The following is a 19,148-nucleotide window of genomic DNA, read 5'->3' on the forward strand; positions in this document are numbered from 1 at the left end:
GAAGGCTGAAGGATAATTTTACACAGACAAAGAAATTATTTATCAAAAATTGAAACTTACAATTGAAAATAATTTCAATTACTTAAAGAAACTGAGATGAAGACAACTATAATATTCTATGAATGGTGGTTATAAACAATAAAAATGCATAAGACAATATACATATTTATCAACTATGAAAGAAGAGTTCCTATAAAGTAACATTAATAATGATAAAATTAGCAGAATTATTAATAATGCAAAGGAGATTTCAAACACTTCATAATATTCAAAATACTTGCAAATCCCTGACAATGGCATATTTTATACAACTTTATACATACTAAAAAAATCCTTGGAAAATAAATATTTTATCTTCATTCATGCACATATATATTCACTTGCATACAACACAATATATGCACATAATAGTATTTATATATTTTTACACACATACATTGGTTACTAATATATTCAAATTAGTTATCATTACACAACAAATTGGTTATCAATATATGACAGTCACTGAAATCATACTCTTTATAAAGCATACAAAAATCAGGTGGTATGCTCAGAAATCAGTGATTTTATATTCTACACAGAAGGTCAAAACATACTTCACATGAACTTTATAATTTCATAATTCATACTATCATCTGGAGCAAATTAATACTGTTGGCACTGAGTGCTAATGAGGGACAGGTTTTGAGTAGAAATATATTTGTCTTTTGTATCCTATGGTTTTATTCAATAAATAACTTTCACAGGACTTAAGGACTTGAGGACATTCCTACGCTATATTTGGAACACAGGTCTTCATTTCCATTGAATTAAGACTAAAGACAGTCTGGACCTTTTTTAGTCCCTTCTAACAATGCTAAAGTAATAGAAATATTTGTAGCTCAAGCTACTCAGGCAAAGAGCCACATATGAAGGAGCTTATCACAAACCAAGTGCTTTAGAAATTATAGAATGTTCACTCCAGTTAATTGTACTATAATGCTAAGTGTTCATTTCTACCATTAATTAGTGTCCAAATCAAAACAAAATTATAAAAATAAAAAAGCACAAATTCTGGAGTCAGAAGACCAGGAGTCCTATCCTACCTATTAATTGCCTAGCTTTTGGTAAGGTAAGTAACCTCTATGTCTCTTAGTTTTCATAATTATCAAAATAGGATAAAAATATCTATCTCTGGTGCTATAGAGAATAAGTTACATACCACATGCAAAATGTCTAGCACAGTGCCTGGTACATAGTAGCTAAACTAACATAAGTCAGTTTCTTTCATAATTTACAACATAAGTAAATTTCTAGTTCCATTGTGTCTTCAAAGCAATTTATAATATAGCATAAAACAATGAATGACTGTTGTGTTATACATAGAATTACCACTCTTTTGCAAACAAGTATTTATGTTTTCCATCACTGAGAAGTGGTTTTACATTACTATTACTACTTGTAAAAACTAAATAAAAATTATATATATAAAGCATAAATTATTAAATGGTTGTGATATACCATTAATGCACCACAAAAATATATTTTTACTATATTATTATATGAATTTTTTCCATCAAGAAAACATAAAGCATATCAATAATGTAATGAAGGAAATTTAACATAGACTGAAGAAATGATAGTGCTACCTAAATTATAATTTTAATATCTTAAATAAAAACATTTCAAAGAAAAATAATAAACTAATTATACTTACATGTTTCCAATATGCAAGCTTTCCTTTTATATTAGTTTCAGGCTTGAAAAAGAGATCCTTAAGGAGCTTATCTTCATATCCTTTGGTTATGTAAATCCATTTTGTTTCATATCCTCTAATAATTTTTTCCTGATGTTTTTTATGCAAAAACACAGGGCTGAATATAAGGGGAGGGCAAAACTATTTGTTAGTTTCTTGCCATTAAAAAACATGAAAATTAGTCATGAGTTCTCTTACATCTTAGAAAACATGGTGGTAAATTGAATGTAATAGTATATTTATTTCTATCATATTGCTATATAATGCTACTTAGTAACTAATGTTTGTTCATCAACATTCATCAGAGGATAAATGAATGCTGAGAAATTTCGGCTGATATGAATCTAGAAACAATTCCGTACTTGCATCTGGCTAAGTAAGCATTTTAACATATAATGCAAAGGAGACCAGGACTAAATTATCTACAGAAACATAAGGTAACCACTGTGGAGTCCTTTTCCCATCCTAGTGAAAAAGTGAATTTTTAAATGAGGTAAGAGCTATTACTACATTACAAACTAGGAAATACACTCTAGAGCAGTATGTCCAACATAAGCCAAAAATAATTTTAAATTTTTGATTAGCAATACTAAAAAAGGTTTTAAAAACAGGTGAGTTTAGTTTTAACAGTATGCTTTATTTAACCCAAAGGATCAAAAATATTACCCAATAAATGACATCTACAAGCTAACATCATACTCAATGATCAAAAACTACACGTTTTTCCTCTAAGATTAAAAACAAAGAAAGGATGTAATCTTTCATCAAACCTACTCAACATTGTACTACAACGCCTACTTGTCTAATAAGGCAATAAAAAGAAAACCATAGACCAATGTCATCTTTTAACACAGGCAAAAAAAAAAAAAATTCTATATAGTAATGAGAAGAATCTAGCAATGTAAGGAAAAACTAGTAACACTATGATCATGTATTGTAAAACTCACTACATCAAAAAATTAGTGGAGGAAAAAAAGTGTCATTATATAAGTAGATACAGAAAAGGCATTGGATAAAATTTAGCAACCTATCTCTACAGGAAAATCTTTGTAAAACAGGATCAAAATGAACCACATCAATATCATGGAGATGATTTACCGAAAATCAGTAACATCCATTCTGTGTGGTAATCATTTGAAGTAAAATGATAAATGAGGTAGATGGTTACCATTAGTATCCAATAGTATAAATAAAACAAAATTAACCAAGGAAAGCAATCTTCTCACTTTTAAGATGTTTTAAATAGACTCCATCTATTTAGTCCTTCATTCAAAATATTTTTATTGATGACCTATAAATTATTTAGGGTAAAATATTTTAAGATAATAAAATTTATAATAGTTTAAATAAGGCAGTTTACTTTCTCATACTGACCAGTCTAGGCTAGTGAAGTAGCTCTGCTCTATAAAGTCATTCAATTTTGTTTTACCATATCCAAAATCACTGCCATAAGCTACGTGATGAATGTGTTCTAGCCCACCAAATAAGAAAATGTGAAAACAAACGGGGAACAATAACAATTTAAGCACATAAAACCAAAGTCATACTCATTACTTCTGTTCACTTTCCAGTGTAACAACAACAAAAAAAATTGTAGTTGATGAATATACTTAGCCACAAAAAAGTGTGAATACAATCTCTAGTTTTCAGTCAATTGCTAAAAGAATAGAAAATAATGGATGCCAAAGGGAAAAGTAATATTCTGCAAATGCTCAATATGCACCCTGGGAAGAGAAGAAAAAGTCTCTAATACGATGAAGCTTATATTCTCTACTATGTAGAGACAGATAATATAGGAATAAAACACAAAATATATAATAAGTAAATTGCTTTTTACAATTTACTGGCTGGGGATAATATTGCTAAGAAGAGACAAGATAATAGTGAGCATCTCAGTAAAAAACAATCTAGTCAGACCAAATAGCAAGCGCAAAGAACCAGGCAGAAGTACGCTTCATGAGACAAGGTCACATTTGGCATGTCTGAAAAACAGAAACAACGGAAAGTTGTTGTAGAGCTTTGAGCAGAAAGGTAGATTTGAAAAGGATCATGTTGGGGAGATGATAGAGATGTGAGAAATTCTGTGGAATCTCTTCCCAGTGAAACAATATTTTTTTAAGTTAAATATCTCCAGAAATTGGCCAAAGGGCATACAGCAAAATAAACATCTATTCAAGAAAATGTATTACATCTCAGTATTAACAGTGAATCTTTGCCATTTATCACAATTTTCTCTCTTCTTTCCTCCCTTCCTCCCCCAACCCCAGTTCAGCATGATAGAAGTTCCACTCTGAACAGGTACAGCCAAGAACACAGGATCCCTTTCCCACCAGGTTCCAGTTGAGGGCTATGGTATTTTCACAAGAAATGCATACATTTACCTCACATCTTTAGCTTAACTCCATGTTTCAGAGGTATTATGTCAGGAAAGAATAGTTGAGAGATCAGAGGCTTTCTTCATCCCTCCAGCTCCCACTGATAGGCAGAAGCTCTAATCAAGGTGCAACAGGTAGAGAATACCAGATTCCTGGTAGCTCCTACTGCAGATCACTTGTAAGATGTGCCAGATGAGGCAAGCTGAGAAGACTAGAGACTGCTGTCACAGCTGAGCACTCTGTTTGTGAATGTCACTCTGAAAAAAGTGAGCCAGGCTTCCTTCCTCTGGTCTAGAACAGTGGCACAGTGATTTTGACCAAGGATAAAGGTAGCCCATATGAACATATAATCTGAAGTGTTCCCTTCATCCCCTCAAAGTGAACTGACTTTATGAAACAGAGTGTGGGGAATTTCAAGTCTAAAGGCACTGTGAAAAACAGTGGAGATTATGGTGTTAAGCAATTAAGAGGAAGATGGTAGCTCCATGAGACTAAAAAGCTAAACTGAAGATCAGGTGGAAGTTTTCCAGAGAAAAACAGGAAAAGAGCTAAGAAGAGTACTGGGATTAGAGCAAACAGCACACATTGGTCTCAAAGATTACCCTGGAAAGGTCCCCAACTTAAAATGAATCATAACGTGGAGCAATTTATGTCCCAGAGCATTGCTGAAGACAAAAGAGCAATCAACTGGCAATATAGGCTTACACTGGGTTTAATACTAAAAAAAGTTTTCAGACAGCTTAACAGGAAAATCAGAGAAGACAGTCAAAGGGAGCCCTGTTTAAACCACTGTCATCCCAAGAGCAACTACTGCTGGCCAAAGGTGGATGCTCTGAGGAGCAGTATCAGAGGCTGCACAATGCAGGGAAAATAAATTTCTCTACAATAGTCCAGCCAAGTTGTTTAACAAATGAACAAACAGATTACAAGAAACTCTGGGTGGGGCTACAGCATCCAGGATTGTCACAATATATTACCCAAAATGTCTAATTTTAAACAAAATGTTATTAGGCAAAGAAACACAAAAATGTAAACTATATACAAAATAGGGCAGACAACAGAAACTGACATAGAAAGGGCCCAGAAAACAGACTAAACAGACAAAGTCTTCAAAGCAGGTATCCTAAATATGTTGAAAGAAAATCAAGCTTTACTAAGTAAATATGCTTAAAGAAATAAAATACATTTAGAGGCATGATAATAATGCCTTTTCAAATAAAGACTATCGATAAAGACATAAAAATTGTTTCTAAAAAAACAAATAAAAATTTTGCAACTGAGAAATACAATAAGTGAAACAAAAAAAATTTTTACTATGGTGGCTCAACAGATTATGTAATCTGAAAAACAGAAAAAATAATGAAGACAAGTGAACAGACGTACAAAAAGTTGAGGGATACAATTAAGTCCACCAACACAAATAAGGGGAGTACAAGAAAAGAAAGAGACAGAGAGAAAAAGGCAGAAAATAAATATTAGAATAATGGCTAAAACTTCTAAAACTTGATTTAAAAAAATTAATCTACATATCCAAGACGTCCAGTGAACATAAAGAGGTCCACATCTAGACACATCATAGTAAAACTATTGAAATCTAAAGACAGAGAAAATCTTTCTTGAAATATTTTTTTGAAATCAAGAAAAATGATGAGTCATACCCAAAGGAACCCCAATAAAGTTAACTACGGACTTCTTATAAGAAAGCATGGAAGCCAAAGGCAATAGTATGACATTGTCAAAGTTCTGGAAGAAGAAAAAGAAAAAGGAAACTCAAGAATCTTAAATCTAGAAAAATGATCTTTCAAAACTGAAGGTGAAATGAAAATGTTTCCAGATCAATAAAAGCTAAAATAATTTATTTCTAGCAGCCTTTCAAGAGCTACTAAAGTAAGTACTTTTTAGGCTAAAGGCAAGAGATCTCCATGATTTTTAGCATTAAAAAACAGAGTGCTGGTAAAGGTAATTATGTAATTATTAATCAGTATAAATCCATTTTTTCTCTTAGTTAATTTAAGAATTGATTATATAAACATATATATACATATATATAAACCCCCACTTTCTATCTCTCTTCTATCCACATACACACACAATTATATATATAATTTTATCATTTTATTTGTATATTGTTATAGATATACACATACATATATTGTTATATATATATACACACACAAATATATAATTGTATTGTTGGATCTATAACATATAGAAATATGTCTGACAATAAGAGCACAAGGAGGCAGGTGAGAGCAAAGTTGGAAAAGTGAAATTACCCCAGATAGCAGCTCAAATCCATAAAAATGAAGAAAGCTAAAAATGATAAATAGAAATATAACAAACGCTATGAATATGTCCATCCTTAGTTTCTTTAAAAAAACTTACAATTTTATAATGTAATAATTATAGTGCCAAACTGTTGGATTTGTAACATGTATAGATGTAATATGTCTAATATTAATAGTATAAAAATTGGGAAAGGGAATAATGCTATATAGAAGTAACGTTTCCATATCTTACTAGACTTAAGTTAGTATAAATTTGAAGTAGACATGCTAAGTTAAAGTGTATATTGTAAGGCCTAATAAAAGTACCAGGAAAATCACTAAAAATACACAATTAAAAAAATCATTAAAGAAATCTAAATGTTACACTATAAAATATTCACTAACAATAAAAGCAGTAAAGGAAGAGAGGAACAAAAAAGATATGACATATCTGTTTATAATGTTAAGATTTAAGTTTATTTTTAAATACATTTTCCCAATATTCTTATTATTTTATGTAATTAATTTTACATGGCTCCATTTTAAATATAATCTTTAATTTTATTTTCATTTTCTTTCTAAAATATACTATATTATTAATTATTTATTTGTATAATGTCTGATAGAAAGTAAACCCATAGAATTGAAGGATGCAAATAATTTCCACATCCTATAGATAGTAAAACCTAATTTTTATCTCAGCAGAAGTGTTTATTCACTCTTTCATGAACTGCTCAAGCATTCATTCACTCAAAAAGCACTGTTCTAGATTCTGGGGACCTACTGATTAAAAATCCAAAGTCTAATAATATTTAGATCAGAAAAATTTCTCAATGGAAAATTATTTTTCTCTTATTATAATGCATTATAAGGACAAAACATTTAAATTTAACTTTTAAAGACATCAATTATTTAATTTCAACATTTTTTAAATATTTCCATCTCATCTTCTTTTTTTTTCACCTCAACTTATTTTTAATGGAGACTTCCTAAATGACATTCCAACTTAGGAAGTGGCTTCTTAATGAACTACTGGCTGGAGAAATTCAGGAATGATCTGGTTGCCTTAGCAATTAAAACTATGAGTTCAAAATAAGATGGGGTGGTTGAAAACTTTGATTTGCCTTCAATAAGTGGCTTTATTAATCCATTAAGATCCTTGTTGGACAGTGTGAGACAGTCTAGATATCAAGATCAATGTAACCCAGCCAGGAGAAGGGTCTTAGATCTTTTGTGAAAGAACTCAGATTTACTCTAATTTTCCAAGAATAAAGGCTAAAAACAGGAAAATGTTTAAAGTTATGGTATATATTACAGTTTAGCTTCAGGGTGATGAATCTAGTGAATTCATAAGCAAATTTTATTTGAATATGCATGCATGGACTACACCAGAAAAAAATACTCATAGCTTTCATCAGATTCCCAAGGGAATCTGAACCCTCCCCGGCAAAAAGTCAAACATCGGAACAGGTATTAAAACAACTAACAATGTTCTAAAAGAGAACAAAACCAAAACTTGATGAGAAAAACCGAATCTTAAACACTTAAAATGCATGACGTAAAAGAGAAAATCAATACAAAGAACAAAAACAATATAAATCAGGACATTATTCAATTAAAAAAAGTCCAAAATATATGTTATAACTTGTTTTCTATCAAAATATAGTGATTCAAAAACCCAAAAACAAAACATAAAATAAAGCCACTACAGCTTAAAACAATAAAACAAAGAATTCTCCAATATAGAAGTTTTTCCACAGCAGAGTACCCAATATTAGAGAAATGTGTTCATGTAGAGAGAATACCAAAAGAATAAAAAATAAAAATCCATACACTGCCCTATATGTGGTGCTCTTGCCCTTGCTCACTGAAATTAAGGTAATAGAGTTTCACTGTCCTTTTGTAACTTTGGAAATATGAGATCATATATTAAAGAATACTATCATGGCTTGAAATTGAAAGGATAGAAAGCCAGGTCTTATAAGGTCTATGAACAGTTCTCCAAAATGACAACATACAGGCAACCAGATCTAATGCCCCTCCCCACTGGACCTGTCAAAGGATGAAACAATAACTACAGCAATTACAGATAAAAAGTTGATATTTCTTTCTATATGGTATTAAATAACAAAAATTTAGGATTAATTACTATTTTATAGTTCAATACATAGGTATTATGAACAATAAAAAATTAGATAATTTTTAAGTTTTCCTCAAAGTTTGTTGCTAATTATTTCGGTTCAGTAGAAATATACAAGGTAGTGAGCATCAAAATTCAAAGGAAATGTTGATCACAGTAATTTCTCAATGAAAAAGAAGATACATACATTTAGAATGCTTTAAAAGTATCTACAAAATACTATCTGCAAAGAGCTAAACTTACATATTAATGAAAAAATGTAAGCCATTTTATAAGTATTAATGTTTTAGGGTAATATGCAATATACCATTAATAAGCTATAAATTGCAGAAGCATGAAGAGCAAAACTTATAAAGACCTACAATTCAAATTGTTATTAATTTAAAAGAGTAAAGCTGACCTGTTATGTACTTAGTCTTCAGCTCTATTTGTCCTGAAAAGGAAATGATTAGTTATAATGTAGTGCCACCTTTTAGTTCTTTTCTGCTGTAAATCAAAGAAAGGTATATTAAATTATTTAAAAATAATCATCACAATCAGTAAAGGAAAAGTCACTATCATCTTCAGAACACTTGCACATCAAAATATTTTAAGTAGAAGTTACCCAGAACTGAAGATAAAAGGTAATTTTCCAGGTAACTTTGGCAATGATTGAAAGTAAAACTATTGATAGATGGAAAAGGTGTGTATATTTTATCACAATTGGAAATATTCATTTTCAACATAGCCTTTAAGAGCTACCTCCAACCACCTTCACTCTTGTGGCTCATTTCATTATATAAAGACTTGCCTTAATGACAAGAGTCTCATGTAAAAAGTATGAAGAAAAGATAAGCAAATTCCACAGGACCTTATCTTATTATTTGTATTAACAGTAGTACTATTATTAGCAGAAATAATAGAAAAACAAATATTGTCTTGATAATATTAATAATATACCAGCTGGGTGAGATGGCTCATGCCTGTAATCCCAGCACTTTGAGAGGCCAAGGTGGGCAGATCACTTGAGGTCAGGAGTGGCCAACATAGTGAAACCCTGTCTCTAGTAAAAATACAAAAATTAGCTAGGCGTGGTGATGCACACCTGTAATCCCAGCTACTTGAGAGGCTGAGGCAGAATAATCACTTAAACCCAGGAGGCAGAGCTTGCAGTGAGCTGAGATCATGCCACTGCACTCCAGTCTGGGTGGCAGTGCAAGATTATCTAAAAATAAGTAATAATAACAATAATAATTCACCATATAACTAGTAATTACTAGTATCAGTAATATAATAATAAAAATACAATTCTATATACCCATTGACCTGGCAATTCAAATTCTAGAAACTATTTATAAAGACATTATAATGGATATACATACATATGTAAATTTATGGGGTGGCCAGCCTGGCCAACATGGTGAAACCCTGTCTCTAGTAAAAATGCAAAAATTAGCCTGGCATGGTAACGCACACCTATAATCCCAGCTACTTGGGAGGCTGAGACAGGAGAATCACTTAAACCCAGGAGGCAGAGCTTGCAGTGAGCTGAGATCATGCCACTGCACTCCAGTCTGGGTGACAGTGCAAGCTTGTCTCAAAATAAATAATAATAATAATATACCATATAACTAGCAATTACTAGTATCAGTAATAGAATAAAAAAATACAATTCTATATACCCATTGACCTGGCAAATCAAATTCTAGAAACTGTTTATAAAGGCATTATAATGGATATACATGCATATGTAAATTTATGAGGTTTTGTCCCTATCTTTTTATAATTCAGAGAAAATATAAATCATAATGCCCACCAAGAAGGGAGAATTTCCCTAAATAAAACATATCCATTCAAAGGAATACATGTAGCTATTAAAAATTCTTATGGAATAATATCCGATACTACAGAAAATGGAAACAACGCTATTAGAAAATAGCAGGCATAACATATCCTTTTTTGTAAAATAAAAATACACCCACATATATATGTATACATTTTTTAAATTGTATACACATACATATCATTATCAATCATTAGTACACTCTCTCCTTTACAGACCATTGCACAAGGACCTACCTACACATTTGGTTCCACACTTTTCCCTTCTTCAAACAAACATAAACTTTTGCCCTTGTTTTGTGCAAACACAGAAGTTTGTTAAATGTGTAATAACCTACCCTGGGCTGGCATCACTGACTCCATCTTAGCTGTAAACTCCAACCTGGCTTCCCCCTCCTTATCACAGCCCCTTTGGGTGCCTAACTGGGTCATACTGCACTTAGAAGCATTGAAGCTACTGTTCTTAACACTTGTAACCATTGTAACCGCATCCTGCTTGGCATACCTCTCCCCTGCTATTGGAAGAAAAATGTTTCCCTTTGATCATCGTGTAAAAAGATCCTGATCACCCCTGTTCTTCTCTGATCATTAAATTATATGGAAACCACCTGTGCCCACAGCCCCTTCCTCTAACCTGCTTTTCTGCTTCTGTAAAATTCCACTTCAGCTAGGTACCCCAACTTACCTAAATCAAGGTATAAAAGATAATCAAGTCCCCTCCTTGGGGCCGAGAACTTTAAGCATTAGCTGTCTCTAGGGTCGCTTAATTTGGAACTCAGTGTGTGGCGCATTCCTTCTAACTCGCTCAGTTACTACAAATGTACTTTTTTGTAACTTGCTTTTCTAACTTAGTACATTGCTGAAATATCCCAAATTAAATTTTAGAACTAACTCATTACTTTTTAACAACTGCATAGTATTTTATGTTGTCTTTGTATCCAGTTTTCAATAAAGGACACAAAAGTTTTCTAAAAGTTTTGCCACTACAAATAAGACAATCTCTCTTTTGCTCTCTCTCTCTTGCTCTCTCCTCTTTCTGTCTTTCCCTCCCCTCTACCCCCACACCTCCCATATACACATTTTATTTTTTTACTATAAGTTTCAAGAACTCTTATTGCTTGTGTAAGAGTGTATTAGTCAGAATTCACTAGAAAAATAGAACCAGTAGAAAAGATATCTCTCTATATATCGATATAGATATATAGATATATAGAGATATATAGAGAGATTTGTTTATTCTATATATGTATATTTATTTTATATATATATATATAGAGAGAGAGAGAGAGAGAGAGATTTATTTTAAGGAATTGGCTCACACAATTGTAGAAGCTGGCAAGTCTGAAATCTGTAGGGCAGGCCAGCAAAGGAAAGTTGATGTTGCAATCTCGAGTCCAAATCTGCAGTCTGAAAATTCAGGCAGGGTTTCTTTGTCACAGACTTGAGGCAGAATTGCTTCTTCAGAAAAACTGGGTCTTTCTATTTAAGACCTTTAATTGATTAGATGAGGCTCACCCACATTATGGAGGGTAATATGCTTCACTCAAAGTCTACAAATTTAAATGTTAATCACACCTAAAAAACTATCTTTATAACAACATCTGGACAGGTGTTTGACCAAGTAACTGAGCACCGTAGCCTAGCCAAGTTGACACATAAAATTAAACATTACACATAGTATAATACTTTAAAAATTAATTTTAGTAAGAATTGTCATTTCGTTTTTTAAAATGGTGGTAGCAATTCTCACAAGTAATATAATTCCCCTTCTCTTAAATCCTTATAAGAACTATTATCCTACTTAAATTTTTTTTCCAAATTATTAGGGAAATATAGCTCATTGCTGACTTACGTTGCATACTCTTAAATATTAATGAGGTTAAATATCTTTTCATATGTAGGTTGGTAATTTATATTTCTTCTTCTATAAGTTGTCTATTCACATCCTTTGTCCATTTTTTTCTGACTCATTTTTCTTTGCTCAACTACTTTACATACAAACCATTTATATGTGAACATTTTCTGATTTGCATAGACAGGTTCTTTTGAAAGTAGTTAAATACATTTTCTCCATTTATAGGTCACTTACAGATGGTCTCCCCCACAACAAGGTTACAAAAATATTCAATTTAATTATCTTCTAAAGTGCTATATGTAATGTTTTAACTTATCTGAAATATATTTTTGTTTATGGGTGTATGGTAAAAAAAATCATTTTGTTTAGAAAGATAAAAAATTTTGCCACTGCATACTTTTTCAGTTGTTTCTTGGATATTTTAAAGCATTTAATTTTCTTTTTCAGGAACTTTAAAAACATATTTCCCAGTATCTTTACAAAAATAAGGTTGTAATTGAAAAGCCTTATGTTTAAATATAAACTTAGAAAGGATGATTATTTGTATTATACTGAATTCCCACCCAGAAATATAGTGTTTATTTATATTGTTCAGGTTTTATTGTTTGATAAGAAGTTATTATTTTTTCACATATGTCCTTTATCTTTTGTATGCTGTTTCTTACATATTTTCTAGTTTTATTAACAGGATGAAATAGAAAAATTTTCCATTTATATGCAATTGGAATTTTGTTAGTATGAAGAAAAAACATCCATTTTTATATATGCATATTTTGAATCCAGACACCAGCCAGGCAAATTTTTTAATTCTAATAATCTCTTTGATTTACCATTCATATCAATACATCATATAATAATATAATTTCTTTCTTATTTTCTAAACATGTGGCCAGATTTATATTATTGTGTATGACCTTAACTTGAAACTCCAAAAGAATGTTAAAAATTCGGTGCTTTTTATTTTATTAAAATTTCAAAATAATTATGATAATATTTATTAAATAGCATAGTCTTTTAAAACTATTTTTATTAGAAATAAATGCTAATTTTACTAAATTACTTTTTGGGCACTCAATAACATGATTATATTTTCTCCTTTAATTAGTTGTATTAAGAATTTCTCACTTGTTATCCCTCCATTCCTGGAATAAACCTTTCTTGGTCATGCAGAACATGATGACTGACTAACATTTAAGTTTTGTGTCTACCTGTATTCCTGATGCTGGGCAGTAACATTTTTATCCCCCTGTCATGTGTTAGAATTAAAATTATACCAACCTAATAAAATAAATGGGTGTTTTAAAAACGTTTCCTATAGGAAAGAACGATTTAAATAATATTATAGTCTTGTTCATTAAAGATTATATTTAACTCAGAAATAAAACCACCTGAGAATAGTGTCTTTGTCAATGTTCACTGTTTTACTTTTTGCTTATTGGTCTATAGAGATATTATACTTGAGTCCATTTTGATGGTTCATATTTGCTTAGATATCATTCTCATTTTGGCAGGTAAGTGCCATCCAACCTTTTCCATGTAATTGCAAACAAAGAAAATGATATTATTTGTTTATTACTGAAAACAAACCAACTAACTTGTGGCTGGAAGGAGCCTGCCAAAAGGTGCCGAGGATTATGGCTGACCAGGCTTGTGCTGATTGCTGAACCATAACCCCTTATGGGCATGTCTATATGGCACAGTAAGCTGGTGAGAAGTTTTTCTCTAGACTTTAAAATTTCATAGTTTCATATGTTATTTATATAATTTTAATATTATTCATTAATTCTAGTTATAGATCCTCTCATTAATTTTCTAAAATATTTTTTTCTATCCTGCACCTATCTATTTAGTCTTTTAAGAGAATAAGCTCTTAATTCTCACCCATTTGCGGGAGCTAAAAATTAAAATTAAAAGCATTATTTCCTAACTCAAGTTTTTTTGTTTAGCTTCTGTGTTAATTTTCCATTTCAACTTTTATTTACTTATTTTTACATTTTTAATTTTTGTAGGTAAATGGGAGGTGTATATAGTTATGAGGTACATGAGATATTTTGATACAGGCCTATAATGCATAATAATCGCATCAGGATAAATGGGAAATCCATCACCTCAAGCATTTATCCTTTCTTTGTTTTACAAACAATACAAACATATTCTTTTAGTTATTTTATAATGTACAATAAATTACTCTTGACTATAGTCTCTCTGTTGTGCTACTAAATACTAGATCTTATTCATTACATCTACCTACATATTTATATACATTAACTGTCCCCACTCCACCCACCCTACTACCCTTCCAGCTTCTGGTAACCATCATTCTATCTCTACTTCCATGAATTCAACTGTTTTAATTTTCAGCTCCTACAAATGAGTAAGAATAACCAAACCTTGTCTTTCTGTGTCATTTCTTTATTAATTCATCTGTTGATGGACACTTAGGTTACTTTCAAATCTTGGCTATGGTGAATAGTGTCACAATAAACATAGGTGTGCAGCTATATCTTCAATAGACTGATTGCCTTTCCTTTGGGTATGTCCTTAGCAGTGGGAATGCTGGATCATATGGTAGATTTTTGAGGAACATCGAAGCTGTTGTCCATAGTGGTTGTCCTAATTTACATGCCTACCATCAATGCCAAAGGGTTCCCTTTTCTCTACATCCATGCCAGCATTTGTTTTTGCCTGTCTCTTTGATAATCAAATTATTAGATTTTTTTCATATAGAGTTTTTGGAGCTCCTTATATATTGTGGCTATTAATCCATTGTCACATGGATATTTTGCAAATATATTATCCATTTCTAAAGGTTGTTATTTCACTTTATTGATTGTTTCCTTTGCTGTGCAGAAGCTCTTAAACTTGATGTGATCCAATTTTCCCATTTTTGCTTTGGTTGCCTCTATTTGTGGTGTATTATTCAAAAAGTTGTTACACAGTCCAATATCCTGGAGAATTTCTCCAATGTTTTCTTATAGTAGTTCATAGTTTGAGGTATTAGGTTTAAGCTGTAAATCCATTTTGATTTGATTTTTCTATATGGTGAGAGACAGTGGTCCAGCATCATTGCTCTGACTACAGACACCCAATTTTCCCAACACCGCTTACTGAAGAGGCTGTTTTTCTCCAATGCATGTTCTTGGCACCTTTGTCAAAAATGAAGTCCCTGTAGATGTATAGATTTGGTTCTGGGTTCTCTATTCAGTTCCATTGTTCTATATGTCTGTTTTTATGACAGTAACTTGTTTTGGTTACTATATCTCTGTAGCATAATTTGGAGTCAGGCAATGTGATTACTCCTATTTTGTTCTTTTTGCTCAGGCTGACTTTGACTATTCTTGGTCTTTTATGGTTCCATAAAAATTTTAGGATTGTTTTTTCTATTTCTGTGAAGAATGTCATTGGTATTTTGATAGGAATTGCATTGAATCTATAGATTGCTTTGAGTAGTATGGACATTTTAAAAATATTGTTTCTTTTTATCCAGGAACATGGAATGTCTTTCCATTTTCTTGTGTCCTCTTCAATTTTTTTTCATCAATGTTTTAAGTTTTCATTGTAGAGATTGTTCACTTTTTTGGTTAAATCCTAGGTTCTAACTTTAATTCTAGCTATTGTCAATAAGATTAATTTCTGGATTTATTTTTCAGATTGTTTGTTGTTGGCACACAGAAATGTCACTGGTTTTTCTATGTTGATTTTGTATCCTGCAACTATACTGAATTTACTTATCTGTTCTCAAATTTTTTTGGTGGGATTTTTGGATGTTTTCAAAATAAGATTATATCAGCTGCAAACAAGGATAATTTGACTTCTTCCTTTCCAATTTGAATGCCCTTTCTTTCTTTTGTCTGATTGCTCTAGCTAGGACTTTAGTACTATGTTGAATAACAGTGATGAAAGTGGGCATCCTTGTCATCTTCCAGATCTTACAGAAAAGACTTAGTTTTTCCCCATTCAGTATGATTCTAGCTGTGGGTCTATGGTATACACTTTTTATTTTGTTGGGGTATGTTCCTTCTAGACGTTATTTTTTTTTAAGGGTTTTTATCATAAAGGGATATTGGATTTTATCAAATGCTTTTTCAGCATCAATTAAAATAATTATATAAGTTTTGTCCTTCAATTCTGTTAATATGATGCATCAAATTGATTGATTTATGTATGTTGAACCATCCTTGCATCCCTGGGATAAATTCCACTTGGTTGTGATGAATAGTCTTTTTAATGTGTTGTTGATTTTGGTTTGCTGGTATTTTGTTGAGGATTTTTGCATCAATGTTTATCAGGGATACTGTAATGTAGTTTTCTTTTTTTGTTGTGTCTTTTTCTGATTCTTTTATCACGATAATACTGGCCTTGCAGAATGATTTATTTCTGCTCAGATCTTTATTATTATTTTGTCTTCCACTAATTTTGGTTTCCATTTGCTTTTGCTTTTCTAATTCTTTAAGATGCATTGTTAGGTTGTTTATTTAAAGATATTTTAATATTTCTGATATAGGTGCTTAGAGCTATAAACTTACTTCTTAGTAGTGCTTTCACTGTATTTTATAATATTTAGTATGTTCTACTTCCATTACCATTAGGTTTAAGAAATTTTTAAATTTCCTTCATAATCTGCTCATTGATCCACTCGTCATTCAGGAGCATATTGTTTAATTTCCATGTGTTTGTACAGTTTCCAAAATTCCTCTTGTTGTTGATTTCTAGTTTTATTCTATTGTCATGAGAGGAGACATCTGATATAATTTCAATTATTAAAAAATATTTTAATGCTTGTTTTGTTGTCTAATATATGGTCTATCCCTGAGAATGATCTATGTGCTAAGAAGAAGCATGTGCATTCAGCAGCCATTGGATGAAATGCTCTGTAAATATCTATTAGGTCTATTTTGTCTATAATGTAGATTAAGTCTTTGCTGATATTTTTGTCTGGGTGATCTGTTGAATACCAAAACTGGGGTGTTGCGGTTTCCAGCTATTATTGCTTTGTGGTCAATCTCCCTCTTTATCTCTAATAATATTTGCTTTATATATCTGGGTGCTCCAGTCTTGGGTGCATATATATTTAAAATTGTTATATCCCCTTGCTGAATTGATCCCTTCTTTATATGATGCCATTATATGACGACCTTCTTTGTCTCTTTTTACAGTTTTTGTATTGAAATGTATCTTGTCTGGTATAAGTATAGCTATTCCTGCTCCATTTTAGTTTCCATTGGTATTTTGATAGGGATTGCATTGAAGCTACAGATTGCTTTGAGTAGTCTGAACATTTTAAAAATATTGATTCTTCTAATCCAAGAACATGGAATGTCTTTTTCTGTCCCTTATTTTCAGTCCATCTGTGTCTTTATAAGTAAAGTGTATTTCTTAATGGTAACCGATCATTAAGTCTTGTTTTTTCATCCATTCAGCCACTCTATGCTTTTAATTAGAGAGTTTAGTCTAGAGAGAGTTCAATGTTATTATTGATAGGTAAAGTCTTACTCTTGCCATTTTGTTACTTATTTTCTAATTGATTTGTGATCTTCTCTTTATTTCCTTCCTTTCTTTTAGTAAAGGTGATTTTCATTGATAATATGTTTTAATTTCTTGCTTTTTCTTTTTTGTGTATCTGCTGTATTTTTTTTATTTGAGGATACCATGACCCTTGCAAATAATATTCTGTAACTCATTATTTTAAACTGATGATGACTTAACAATGATTGTATAAACAAAGAGAATTCTAATAAAAATTCAACATTGAACTTCATTCCCCTGCTTTTTAACTTTTTGTTGTTTCTATTTATATCTTAATGTACTGTCTACATCTTGAAAAGTTGTTGTAGTTATTATTTTTGAATAGTTATCTTCTAGGTATTTTTACACAAGATATGGCTAATGTAGACTTGCAGTTACAGTGTTAAAATATTCTGTTTTTCTGTGTACTTACTATTACCACTAAGTTTTGTATCATCAGATGATTTCTTATTACTCATTAACTCCATTTTCTTTCTGATTGAAGTACTCCCTTTAGCAGTTCTTGTAGGCAGGTCAAGTATTGATGAAATCCCTCAGCTTTTGTTTATATGGGAAATTCTTTCTTCTTCCTATATGAAGGATATTTTTACTGGACATACTGTTCTAGGATACAGCTTTTTTTTCCTTCAGCACTTTAAATATGTCATGCCACTCTCTCCTGGCCTAAAAGTTTCCACTGAGAATTCTGTTGCCAGATATATTGGAGCTCCATCTAGGTTAACTGTTTCCTTTCTCTTGATGCTTTTGGGATATTTTTTTCTTTATCTTTGACTTTTAACTTTTAGGTTTTTGATTATTAAATACCTTGACATACTCTTTTTTGGGTTAAATCTGTTTGGTGTTCCATAGCCTTCTTGCACTTCAATACTGACATCTTTCTCTAGGTTTGGAAAGTTCTCTGTTATTATCTCATTGAATAAATTGTATATATCGCATCTCTCTCTCTGCCTCCTCTTTAAGGCCAAAAACTCTTAGATTTGCCCTTCTGAGGCTATTTTCTAGATCATGTAGGCATGTTTCATTCTTTTTTATTCCTTTTTTTTTTCAGTTCTCTCTGTGTATTTTGTAATAGCATGTCTCCTCTAAAGCTCACTAATTCTTTCTTCTACTTCATTAATTCTTCTGGTAAGAGACTGATTTACTCTTCAGTATGTCAACTGCATTTTTCAACTCCAGAGTTTTTGGTTCATTCTTTTTAATTATTCAAACTGTTTGTTAAATTTATCTCATAGAATTCTGGATTCCATCTGCATGTTATCTTGAATTTCTGTGAGTTTCCTCAAGACAGCTATTTTAAATCATCTGTTTAAAAGTTCACATATGTCTCTTTCACCAGGATTAGTCCCTGGTGCATTATTTAGTTTGTTTGGTGACATCATGTTTTCCTGGATAGTCTTGATGCTTGTGCATGTTTATCAGTGTGTGGCCA

The 19,148-nt window shown here is 31.4% G+C and overlaps 1 protein-coding gene across 3 annotated transcripts in view; it reads right to left on the reverse strand.

Annotated features, from left to right (window-relative positions):
* Positions 1-19,148, reverse strand: part of LRRIQ3 (leucine rich repeats and IQ motif containing 3) — a 287,561-nt gene that overhangs the window by 217,914 nt on the left and 50,499 nt on the right. For all 3 annotated transcript variants that reach the window (XM_021667704.2, XM_012442747.2, XM_012442746.2), the window contains one exon: positions 1,697-1,853. In XM_021667704.2, the coding sequence (XP_021523379.2) occupies positions 1,697-1,853 (157 nt within the window). The remainder of the gene's footprint in view (positions 1-1,696; positions 1,854-19,148) is intronic.

This window comes from Aotus nancymaae, unplaced genomic scaffold (genome assembly GCF_030222135.1).
Source record: "Aotus nancymaae isolate 86718 unplaced genomic scaffold, 86718_ANA_hifiasm-v0.15.2.pri h1tg000007l, whole genome shotgun sequence".
Lineage (NCBI taxonomy): Eukaryota > Metazoa > Chordata > Mammalia > Primates > Aotidae > Aotus > Aotus nancymaae.